General features: G+C 39.7%; 1 protein-coding gene across 3 annotated transcripts in view; it reads left to right on the forward strand.

Annotated features, from left to right (window-relative positions):
- Positions 1 to 984: 984 nt before the first annotated feature.
- Positions 985 to 13,303, forward strand: part of BICDL1 (BICD family like cargo adaptor 1) — a 41,297-nt gene continuing 28,978 nt past the window's right edge. For 2 of the 3 annotated variants that reach the window (XM_072415480.1, XM_072415481.1), the window contains exons 1-2: positions 987 to 1,456; positions 4,137 to 4,352. In XM_072415480.1, the coding sequence (XP_072271581.1) occupies positions 1,184 to 1,456; positions 4,137 to 4,352 (489 nt within the window). In that variant the 5' untranslated portion in view covers positions 987 to 1,183. Of the gene's footprint in view, positions 1,457 to 4,136; positions 4,353 to 13,303 lie in introns of all 3 variants that reach the window. The other variant, XR_011921408.1, reaches the window with a different exon arrangement.

The following is a 13,303-nucleotide window of genomic DNA, read 5'->3' on the forward strand; positions in this document are numbered from 1 at the left end:
TGACGGAGTGGCAATTAAAAGCGGGGAAAATGAGGGAGGGTGGGGTAGGAAGGTCTCTGTATGTACAGTTAGGTGAGAGAATGAGACCCACACCACCCCCTACTCTGTTCCCAGGTCTAGAGGTAGGTGTGAAGTGCAGGCCTCCATAGGAGAGAGCAGAGGCAGAAGAGGAGGAAAGCCAAGTTTCAGTGAGAGGCAGGAAGTTCAGAGATTTAGAAAGGAGAAGGTTGTGTATGGAGGTTAATTTATTGCCAACGGATTTGGCATTCCATAGACTGCCATGGAAAGGGGGTAAGAACCTATGGGTAGGGTGAATGGGGATGAGGTTGGGAGAAGGGAGTATCTTGCTGAAAGTGTATGGAAGAGAGAGGCTGGGGGTGTGGGGAGGTGTTAGGGGAGCTAGGGTTGGGTGAGATGTGAGTTTGTTCTTTAATAATGTAAGGATTGTGCTTTTATATGAATGTACATAGTCTGGTACCAAGCTTACTTCTAGGGTGTGATGCTCTTCCTCTAGCTGGCAGGTGCAGCATATAAATGTATGTGTAATCCTCAAAGTAAACCCTTTGCTCACCAGTTCCCCCCCAAGAGGTAAGATTTGCAGATTTACCAATCACAAGGTCTCAGAATGATATATATTTATTATACTTCTATGTGTGTCTGAGTACCTATACCAGGGTACCATGCCCCGGATCTCAGCGCTGGCCAACCTGGCAGCACCAGAGGAGTGCACACACAGCTGATCGCGCAACCATCTGCACCCAATCAGCTGCGCCCACCGAACAGGTGTTAGTGACGTCACAGGCTGCGCACGCACCGCCCGAGTCTTGCAGAGATGGGTGCGGGGGAGCGCGGCGCTGAGGGGCAAGGAGAGCGCAGCGCAGCCCGAGGCCTGCGGGGCCCAACACGTCCGCATTAGCTTCAGGGGGAAAAAAAGCGGGGCCGGGGGGAGGGGGCCGGGGGCACCGAATTACAGCCGGGGGAGGGGTGGTATTAGTACCCATAGAATTCCTTGAATGCCTCCGGGCCCCATATGGGGTGCATGAGCCGGTGAGGGAGCCCCCCCTCTATTTAACCCTCGTTATCCCGCACACACCGAGCCCACCCCCTCCTTCTAGGCTGGAAGTTGCCCGGAAGGGTCGGGGCTATACCGAGCTTCAGCACCAGCTGCCCCGGACAGCGCCCTATGGAGCTCAGCAGGCGCTCCGCATCCTCCCCGGAGCCGGCAGAGCCGGGGCTGCTGGAGCTGGGCGAGGAGCTGGACGAGGAGCTGGTACTAATGGCCGCGGAAGAGGAGCCGGGGGAGCCCGGGGAGGAGCCGCCTTTACTCTCCGTCATCCGGCAGAAGGAGAAGGACCTGGTGCTGGCGGCCAGGCTGGGCAAAGCTCTGCTGGAGAGGAACCAGGACATGAGCCGGAGATACGAGGACATGCAGCGGGAGCTCACCGAACGCCTGGAGGTCAGAGCAACATTTCATCAATGCTTTCACACAACTTTCACCCCAGATCATATGGGTGAATCCTGGGTCAATCTCATCTATCAGTAGACTCTTGCATTAGGCTCTCCCCTATAGAATGTGGTATACATACTAATATTTATATGATAGAAATATCACAAATCACAGACCAGGATTATAAAACGCATCAATAAGGTGATCTATAGCTGCCATGATGCCCATGTGTTCCGTCAGCAGAGGCCCATGTGCCTCCATACGCTGCCCAGAGGAACCACCAGATGGAGAGCGTTCAATACGGTTTAATAGATAAAGATAAATCGTCCAGGATAAAGGGACATGACAAAATACTGCAGTCCCTGTTCATCAATCAGTAATAGTATATTGATGAACACCTGATCAGGAAGGAGCACTGTGTACTCTAATGGAGAAGTGCTGCTCACTCATCCTCCCCCTCCCCAATCCATAGAACAGAGCTGTGTGTACAGCGCTCATTCATTCACCTAATCAATCATTTCCAGCGACAAACCTATGACATCCATCGGATATCTGTACAAGACGTAATGATGGTGTGTTTGTCAGATCTAACGAGAATCAGCATATTTTCCATTATAATATGCAGAGATATTGCACATTGGCAGAGGTTTGGTAAAAAAAATTCTGTATGTCCTTCCTAAGATTTAGTATAGAGCAGGGAGGGATAAAACACCAATATCAGGCATTGTTTCTTGTCAATATTAATAAATATCCCTTCCCAATTTTATCCAGAAACAAAAAACATCACTTTTCTATCCACTTAGCCTATCATAATAAATTCTGCATGATTTAATATCTATGGCTTTATTTATTCGTAAGGCAATGACATTGTATGAGTGATTCATCTGATGGGAAGCTTCATATCTGTCGGATCCTCTGTCAGCACTTGTTGCTCCTCTGCTGTGGGTGACATATGAATACAGCGAAATGAGATAACCTTAGATGACTATTATACTATAATGATAAGTGGATTCTATTTAAAGACACAATAATTGTACAAATAAACCCATCCATGCCATGGCACAGGATTCTTCGTCCTGTATAGGAAGCGTTCTTTTTGATGTCTATGCATTGTCATGTATACAAAGCCCTGGGATCTTTTGTGTTATGAACAGAAGACAACAATACCATGAAGAAAATCCCTAAAGGATGACGGGTAGCTCACTAACTATTCCTAATTGTAGTGCCGGCCTCCCCCCAGTGAACATTCACTTATCAGAATGGCTATCTTGCCTTGCCAATGCTAGCCACAAACAATCCTGCCCTGGGAAATGATATTTTAAGGTTTCTCCCTAGCTACCATGGTAAGCATTTGTTTGATATTATAGAAGAAAATATCAGACGGGCTGTACAGTTTAGATCCGGGGTGCCCAACAGGTGGATTGCGAACTACCGGTAGATGGCAAAGGCAATGTGAGTAGATCGCGGAGCTCTGCTTTTCAAAATAAACTCTCGCGCACAGGAGTTATTAAGTCCAAGTTTGCGTTGTTGGTAGATCATTTAGACTTGGTCAATTTAAAAGTAGCTTGCAAGCTAAAAAAGTCTGGGCACCCCTGGTTTAGAGTAACCTAAATCTGAATTGAAATGACTAATGACCATTGCAGTGACCCGACCCCCACTAACTTTTGCCTGGAGTTCCTTTACAAAGCTCTTCTCTAATCCTTCCCCCAGCATCTGGCGCTTTCCTTTTCCCACCAGTTCTCTAGTTTGTAGACAGTCCTTCAATTCACCACTTAAAATGCAGGACTGCTGGTCCTGTGTAGGGTCACACCCTGGATACCATCATAAGCATGTGTTTGATATAATGAGCCTGATTTATTAAAGCTCCCCAAGGCTGGAGAGGATACACTTTTATCAGTGAAGCTGGGTGATCCAGCAAACCTGGAATGGATTTCTTAAAAGCCATTTGCTATTTGTTAGCAAATAATTTCAATCCTGGACAGATTTATTCCAGGTTTGCTGGATCACCCAGCTTCACTGATAAAAGTGTTTTCTCTCCAGGCTTGGGGAGCTTTAATAAATCAGGCCCAATGGAAAGAAAATATCAGACATGTGCTGGAATTAATATGACCTTTTGGATGGGACTTCCCCTCTACTGTAAAGGTTAAATGCTCATTTTTGCCTAGAGAACAAAGCACCTGCCTGAACCCTCACATTCCCAGCAGCCAGGGCTCTCGCTAAAGACAAAGGATAAGGTAAGTAAAATTAGCTTTTACTGGTACCTTAGGCAAAAAAAACAAGCATATAAGCCTTGCAGTGCTCGTGTAACCCCAGTGCATTAGTCATTTCCCATTCAGTTTTAAGGAGATGGTGTGCAGATTGTAAAAGAGGTTGGTGCTGTACAAATGCTATGGAAAGGAAGCATTACTTTCTGAGCAAAAAGTAGAGTTTTTGACCATACCAAGCCCTCTGATTTCTTTGGTATTGTCCCTGTGCTGAATTGACCGTTCAGGCTAAAATTACTTTCACCAAGTTATAAAAACATGGACGGAATTTAGGTAAACGGACATTTGCTTTATAGTAATTTATATGGACAATACCAGTTACGTTGAGTAGTTTTGCCCTGATCTGCAAATACAAGTAATCAATAAGTATTACTATTATTACTATAAATGAAACAATAAACTCAATTCTGATGTAATTTTTATAGCATCTGGAGCAGGAGAAGCATGAATTGAAGAGACGATTTGAGAATCGGGAAGGAGAATGGGAAGGGCGAGTGTCTGAGCTGGAGAGTGATGTGAAGCAGCTGCAGGAAGAACTGGAGAAGCAGCAGGTGCATTTGAGGGAGGCCGATCGGGAGAAATCCACAGCAGTCCAGGAACTGTCAGATCAAAACCAAAGACTCTTGGAACAGCTCAATAGGGTGAGTGTCTCTGGCAGTCATACCTGATCTCTTTATTGTCAAGGTCAGAAATATCCATAGAGCAAATTTCATTTTGGATAACTTTAATTTTAGTGTAATGAACTCATAGAATTTAGGTTTTATAATGGAATGGAAATTCTCAAAGAAAAACTAATAATGGGGGTCAATACAAGTTGGAAATTGGTTATTTACATCTGTAATCACTGCACACAATTTTGCTGACATTTGAATTTGTCTCGAAGGTTTTCTAACCTTTTAAAAAATCTCAGTGGGCAATTTGTACTTCCAGTATTTGTATATGTTCATTATTGTCCGGGCGTTGACAATTACACTATCTAAATACCACAATCTGACAAGAGTTTGCTCTGGTCATATCTCTTGTGATTAGCAGGGTGTATATGGGCGTCCTCATCTATCTGACTTTGTATTTCTGACAATATGCTGTCAAAAATTTTGATTGGAGTTCAAAGTATATTCTACAGCCCTCTTGTTTGTTTTCATCAAATGTATTTTCTTTTTTTTTTCTGAACAAATAAATAAAACTGAATATGTTAGTGCCCTTTTTCAGTTCAACCATGTAGTTACATGGAGGTTATATTGTGCTCACATAAGATATACTGTTGACTACAGTATAAAATACACACGTAAAAAAAAAGCTATTTTATATTTTATTAGAGTTGCTACTCAGCGGGCATAATCAGCAGGACGGGAGTCCCCATGTGTGCACATACATCCTACGACATTATAGAGGGCGTAAGCTGTGCGGGATCCGCATGGACCAGGCCCACTCTGATTCCGCTGACACGGGACTCCGTGCACAGGGAATCCCTCACGACCTGGTGAGCCTGTGCTGTGCGGGACCCGAGTACATGCTAAATGGTCGGCCCCCACATATTTTCACCTCACCAAATCTGGCCCTCTTTGCAAAATGTTTGGACACCCCTGGTGTACAGTAACAATTAGCAGTATGAATCTCACATTAAGGGGTCTTTTTTATTTACTAACACCACTACCACCCTTCCCGTCTAATCAGGTGTCCGATCAGAAACCACATATAATAATAATAGCTTTTACTGGATTTCAATGCTAGGGACAAGGAGATTCACAAGCAGTTAGCATACAAAATGCAGTACGAAAATTCAATAGGATACTTTGATACTTTGTAAAAAAATATTTCTCCTTATGCTGCTTTATTGAATTAGCTTATTAGCATTCCAACAAAGTGTTTTGTGTATGTACAACTTCAACAAAGAGAAGGAATACCTGCAGGTGAATGTGGAAATACATACTAATTTCTCATTAGTTATTCATTATGTGAATTACACATCTATGTGTCGTCTGACAATTTCAAATTGTCAGTCAGGAAACTTGACTGCATTTGTATTACTCCAGCACTGTGTTTATAGGATTATCATAAAGTCACAAACTCTTTTCATTGGATGGTGGTGTAGAGAAATACAAGTTACACCTGTGCACCCCCTTTTTCTGTTGGTAATTAATGAATCCTGAAGATCCCCCAACTTTTTTCTCCTCTTCCTGTCTGTATTGTAAATAGGAGATGCTTGGTTCAACAACCTCAAGTTTTCATCATGTGTATTTACAATGGGACATTTTGGAATCATAGGTATTGGAATTGATAAATGTTACATTTCTGCCATCCCCACACCCTCTCTGGTGATCAGGATTACTTAGGACTATATTGGAAACATTTGTCTTCTATTACAGGAGTTGGACAGAAGATCATGATAACGAAACATTTGGGTAAATCATCAAAGCAGATAATATCAATGTTTGTTTTTAGTTTTAAAATCATGCAAAATGTTTCCTTAATATGACTCCAACTTTACCTAAATTTTAGACAATGTGTGGTGCTTATCCTAGTTTTCAAGTCAGTTCCTGTGCTCCTGTGATGTCTCCTGGGATCCTGGGCCCGGGGTGTACTCCTGTCCAGGTCAAGGATAAGCACTGCCCCTTCCTGGTGCCTATTGTTTCTTCCTGTCATTTGAATGGCAAATACAAGAATTATTACAGTACATGCTCAGACACAGCTAAATAAGTGGTATTTAGAATGAGGCCAAAGGTATCAAAGCCCACTTAGTAAAATCAGGAGAACCCTGTACAGTTAGGTCTAGGATACAATTCTACACAGGAACACCATTTGATTTGAAGAATATTACAGGTTGTGGTACCTGTAAATTGTGGCACTTCCTTATATTTAGAGTATTCCCAGTATTATATTTATATATAAATTATAAGCTCAAACAAATTTTGCAATATGGTACAGGTTTCAATAAAGGTGCTTATGTGTGTATACCATTAAATCTGCTTTGTTACTAGATTAAAAAGTGTGAATAAAAATGACTCACTGAAAAAAAGGGTTGAAACCTCCCTTGCAGCTGCTGTGCTGCTGATTTTCATTATCTTAAAGAGCCACAGTAGTAGGAAGAATCTTTATCATCTGATAATTTTCCAGGATTCAGGTGCCAGGTCCCTCCTATACTCTGTGGCTCCACATACCTACTCCTATGTCACTGCTGTGTCAGAAGGAAATAAAGCAATATAAAATGGAATAAAAACTTCTGTATCTTGAGCCCTATGACACACTAGTATGGTTATCTTTAAAGGATGAGACATTGGAGTCCTTATCTACTAATGTGGTCAATTTATATTGACTGTTCACTTCATATGCCTACTCAGGCTAAAATATGTTTCTCCAGACCCTTTTAGTATATTTTAGGTAAACATATGCTGAAAATGACTTAGCAATACTTTTGTAAATAAGCCCCTGCCTGTCTACAGTCAATTTACAGCCTCTACAAGGCCAGTGAGCTGATGGGTTTCTAGTTGACGATGACAAAGTGATTCCATCATCTGTGACAACCTCCAAGACATTGACATACTGTACATATAGCTATGTAATGATATTTCTATAAATCTGTAAATGATGCGCAATAAACTGGAGTGTTGAATATAATGTTATTCAGAGATGCAGGACTCGTTGTACACATTGTAAACGAAAAACGTAAAAAAACACATGCAAGAAATAGAATAGTAAGAGTATTTTCTGCCTGGCATTTTTTCTTTGAGGAGCAGTTATTTAGAAAACAGATTCTTTGGCAGACGCATTTGGCAGGTCTTAAAATATCATAGTGTTATCATTCACACTGAGAAAGGCTTGTTTACAGTCATTTTCTGTTTTTTAATAGTGCATTTGTGTATTAATACTGCCTAGGGGCCACACTGACGATTCTTTCATGTTCTTGATATTTTAACCTTGAAAATAGCTGAACAAATATGTAATCTTAGCAGTGTTTCAATTTGCCATTCGGAATCATTCAGCACCCTGTGGGTATATATATATATATACAGTGTTTCAATTTGCCATTCGGAATCATTCAGCACCCTGTGGGTATATATATATATATATATATATATATATATATATATATATATATATATATTTATATATATATGCTTGGTTCTTATATATATGTTGGGTACTTGGAAGCATATACCGCAATTTCACCTGGGGAAAAGATTAAAGGGCCTGGATAAGGCTTTGCGTAATTGTTGTGCTGCAGATTTTCAGCTCTTTCTTCGTGATTCAGGCCCAGAGTGTATTGGCAGGAATAGGTGGACCAAACACTTCATTCCCCCAAGTCTGAAATTGAAGTTGACTAAAATGCACATGGCTGATGAAAATAAAGGGAGCATGTTTTTTAGACTCAGACAAAAAGGCTGTATAAAGTCTGTGAGCTGGGGAGAGCCAAGGAGGTCTTCCAAAGTTAGGTCAGCAGGACCAGTAGCTTTGAAGAGAACAGAATTGGATACGAGAATACCTCTATGCAAGGAGTGATAATCTCAAAATATATATATATATATATATATATATATATATATATGTATGTGTGTATATATATATATATATATATTTATATAATCAAATATATATGAAATCAAAATTCTACTAAGATATTTGAGTAGTCCTAAACCCTCCATATCTTTCTTTTGACTTTTGATCTATTTCTTGGTAGACTTGCTAGTGTGTGTTCTTCAGTTCGTTATCCATCACCATGCTTTAAAGCTGACATAGGATTCTTAAAATGCTGTCTTTGGCTTGCATAGTTATTGTGAAATCAGGCCCATTATGTTGTGGACATTATTGTCCACAACATAATGGGCCAGATTTATTAAAGCTCTCCAAGACTGGAGAGGATACACTTTCATCAGTGAAGCTGGGTGATCCAGCACATCTGAAATAGATTTCTTCAAAGTCATTTTATATTTGTTACCAAATGTTTTCAATCGTGGACCAAAACTTTTCCTGGTTTGCTGGTTCACCCAGCTTCTCTGATGAAGGTGTAACTTCTCCTTGGAGAGCTTTAGTAAATCAGACCCTGTTCTTTTCCCCTATGTTTTAACACCAACTGTTGCAAAATGTACATTCAGATCCTCTAATCTAATTTTTATATTGTTTTAGCATCCAACAGTCAGCTCCTATTGTGAATTTGCTGAGTTGGCCAGTTTTGGACAAATTCACAGTCATTTTAAATCTATGCCACTTTACATAATTTTCCAATAAAATGATTAAGTTGAGATATTTGGTGAACTTTTAAATCCCTTAGTAGACAGATAGCATTTTAATGCTGACATGGTGACTCCACACACATAGACAGCAAAGACTATACCTGATCCTCAATACCAGAGTTCAAAAGTTTCACCAGCGTACTCCATAAGGAATATTCCCTGATTCCTGGTTTTTAGGCACTTTAAGCAGTGGTGAATGTTGTGATGTACCTACGTTTTCCATATGACAAATATGCAGTTTTGTTGTTGGATTAGTTGGTTTAGTTACCTGGAGGAGTATTACCCCTGGGAGAGGAACTCCACGTATCTTTGTCAAGGCATTTGTAAAGTAGTTTGCTGTTGCTGTTTGCTGTTCCACACCAAGAACTGAAATATAGAGTTGTGAATGGTAAAAAATTTTTTACCATTTTCAATGCCCCCCACAAACCTGATAGAAAATTAAAGTTAAGACCTTAAAGTTTTAAATATTTAATAGATTTGGGGAAAAAAACTCTATCAAACCTAAATTTCGTTTACCCAAATATACAGTATATTTATACACCTTCAGCTGGGCGCTTACTTGGCGTACCTTCTTCTTAAGGAGCATTGCAGAAATCAGAATACATAGATAGACAGAGGTGTAATTTCTGGCTGTGTATAGAACATGGGTTGTAAAAATCTTCTTTCTACATTGCTAAAGTGATCGTCCTAGACAAAGTGAAGTTATACAAACAGACAATGTGGTATACAAATGAAAAAAAAAAAAGCTTTTTGCCAAGCACAGCAGAGAGTTATGAAATGGCTATGCGGAGGTGGGGGAGTTACAAGCAGGTGAAACTGATGTAGGGCATGGCCTGGATTTGGTATATCCCTAGGGTGCATGTAAACAAATTCTGTAATTTTGAAAATTTAAAAGCAGCATCATTTATATAACTAAAGTGCTATTTGGTATCATATAGATCACATGTTTGCTTTAAAAACACCACAGGACCTATGATAATATTTTTACCAAATATAACTGCAATATTGGGAAGAGGACATGTTGGAAATCAATATGTGTAATACATGAAAATCTTTTTATTCACATGTTCATACCAGTTAGCTTTATACCCTGTACACTTCAGTTGTATCAAGCAGGCCTTGATATAAAATAAACTAACTTGGCACTTTGTGTCGCAAGGTAATGGTTGTAAATGCTTAGCTATCTATTTGATTTTTAGAAAACTAACAGTATACTGGGTCACACAGTTTTTGGTAAAATACATAGATTACACAGGTCAACATGTCATTTTCATCAGATATAATTGTATGTGGGCTTTGTAGTATTTGTGATGCGGATTTCAAATCTAGTTTTTCTCTAGTACGTCTAGTTTTTGCGATGCAGCTTATTATATATTGTGTGAAATTTGTTATAAATAGCCTTAACATATTACAACATTTAACAACAGTTTTCTTTTTTTAAGGTTAGAGACTGCACTAACTGTGATTGATTTCATTTGTCATCATGCCTAGAAATTGCCTTAATGATCCAGGCAGTGTATGTTACGTGTGTGGTTCATTCACGACGAAAGCACGTCGCCAAATTACCACAGAAGTTAAAAAGATATACAAATTATACTTCGGCTTTCTACATGGTGACCGAGATAAATCTTGGCTCCACATGTCATCTGTACCAGTTCAAAAGGACTGACTGGCTAAATCGGCGTGAAGCAGCAATGCATTTGCAATCCCGATGGTGTGTAGAGAATCGCGAGACCATCTAATCGACTGCTATTTTTGCCACATCAACAAAAGTGGATTCTCAGGTAAAACTAAACACAAAATTGTATATCCCTGCCTCGATTCTGCAATTAGGCCTGTTCCCTATGATGAATCATTGCCAGTTCCAGTTCTGCCACATGATGAACTTGCTTCTGTGGAAGGTGATGAGGAATGTGCTGGAGTTGCAGCCAGTTACAACCCCGAATCATCTGATCCTGACTACTTGGTCGATGAAGATTCAGAACCAGGGACCTTTACACAGGCAGAGCTGAATGATCTCATTTGTGATCTAAATCTCTCCAAAACAAAGCAGAACTTCTTGCTTTAAGGCTTAAACAGAAGCACGTGATCGCAAAGGGTGTAACTGTAACTCACTACAGAAAAAGAAATCATAACTTGACAACGTTCTTCACTAGTGATGGCTCACTGTGCTACTGTCATGATATAAATGAACTCTTTAACAGTTTGTCACAAGAGCATGTTCCATCTGAATGGCGTATCTTCATTGATTCCTCTAAAAGAAGCTTGAAAGCAGGCTTACTGCACATTGGTAATTCAAAACTGTGTTTACCGGTTGCCCATTCCGTTACCCTAAAGGAGTCCTATGACAACATAAAGTTACTACTTGAAGCAATCCAGTATAAATCACACCAGTGGAACATCTATGGGGATCTAAAGGTCATTGGCTTGCTGATGGGAATGCAAGGAGGATTCACAAAATATTGCTGTTTCCTATGATTGTGGGACAGCTGATCTACGGGAGACCATTATATCAACGTGATTGGCTACCAAGAGATAAGCCCGGAATAAGCAGTGTCAAGTTTATGCCTCCGGTTGATCCACATAAAATATTTTTGCCACCTCTTCATTTTAAGTTAGGCTTGATGAAGAACCTTTTAAAGACCATGGGTAAATCAAATTCCATGGTTTTTCAGTACCTTGTTGAGAAGTTTCCAAACATAAGCACTGCAAAAATGAAGGAAGGGATATTTATAGGGCCACAGATCAAGTCTGTTTTGCAGGATGACAAACAATCTCTCTCAGAAGCTGAGCTAGAAGCTTGGGATGCATTCAAGTGGCTGTGTGAAAATTTCCTGGGCAATTATAAGTCTCCTGCACACAAAGAAGGAGTTCAGAATCTGCTTGATTCATACTAGAAACTGGGATGTCGCATGTCAATAATAATGCATTTCTTGCACTCACATATTGAATTCTTCCCGGAAAATCTTGGTACGTTTTCACCAAGACATTCAGTTATTGGAGCACCGCTTCCAAGGATTCCAGAAAAAAAATATGATGGCTGACTACTGCTGGATGCTGTACCGCAACAATCCAGACAAAGAGTACACAAGAAAATCACACACTAAGCATTTCTGAATGGTACCTGACTGACACTGTTCAGTAGATCTTTACCACAGTGTGCATTATTTTACTTCACACTGAAGATGTATTAACATTTACTTCAATGGTGCTTACGTTTTAGTACAAAATACATGCACGTACAATGTTAACTATATTAGTCCTCATAACTCAGGAACTGTACGTGTTAGGGAAAAACTGAAAACAGATCTGCTAAAATCTGCTCAAAAAAATGATTTAGAAAGGTTTGCTGTGCTTTCTGATGATTATCAAAACTAATTTTTTGTTAACCTGTGTTATATGAGGTTAATTAACAGCAGATTGTTACATATGAAGGGTTTGGTAATTTATAATATCTGCTGCTATTAACCAGATTTTACAGAACCATTCTAAAACATACAAACAAAAGAATGAACCATGACTTGCTCTATTTTCCTCCCTAATTAAATTTCCACAGATTGCTGAAAAACAGGCATAATGGATAACAAAACTAAAGGTGAACGAACGCAAACCATTGGGATTTTCCATTCTACCTTAAAAAGGTTGCTTCCTAAATTTTATTTAAGAACTGGAGTACACTATTTTTATTTCTGTTTTCTTTTTTATACTCCTCTCCCCTTTCTAATTTTGCTTATGGACCAGAGGATACCAAAAAAAGAATTGGTGTTGGTTACTATAGCAAGAGTTTGTTTTTGCTTGAGCTAATCGCAGTTTGACAGATTGCAGGGCACACAGAACTAGGGGCACATTACATTCACACACAGAGTAGAAAGAAGCCAGCTTCTACCATCACTAGATAAAAAATTCCAAGAAATTTCTTTAGCTGGGATTAAAGGTGTTCAGAGAAATGAGTGGTCAGTGAAATTTCAAATGCAGCTTCGGCTATAGTTAAAGGTACAAAATCATTACTGTTTTAGCTTTAAGGCAAAAGTCAAGATGAGAAGCCATTATATTCAGTTTTTTTCAGTTTTTCCTTCTGGAAATGTTTGTATTGATATATATTCTTTTATTCTAATCTATGTTTTTGTTCTAATAGCAAAAGAGACCATGACATGAATGGGATGCTTAGGGCAGAAAACCAGATTACAGTCTTGAGTTTTAGGATAAACTGGTAGCTGCAGGCATTGTGGAGAATTCTTTTTTAACCACCTGGGCGTTACACTGATTTCTAGATTTCTGTACCAAAAACCGTTACAGGTTTTAATGAATTTTTTTTTTTAAATTGTAGACCTGTAACTTACAGAAATATGTCCGAACAGGGTTCT

Source organism: Pyxicephalus adspersus, chromosome 6, assembly GCF_032062135.1.
Source record: "Pyxicephalus adspersus chromosome 6, UCB_Pads_2.0, whole genome shotgun sequence".
Classification (NCBI taxonomy): Eukaryota; Metazoa; Chordata; class Amphibia; order Anura; family Pyxicephalidae; genus Pyxicephalus; species Pyxicephalus adspersus.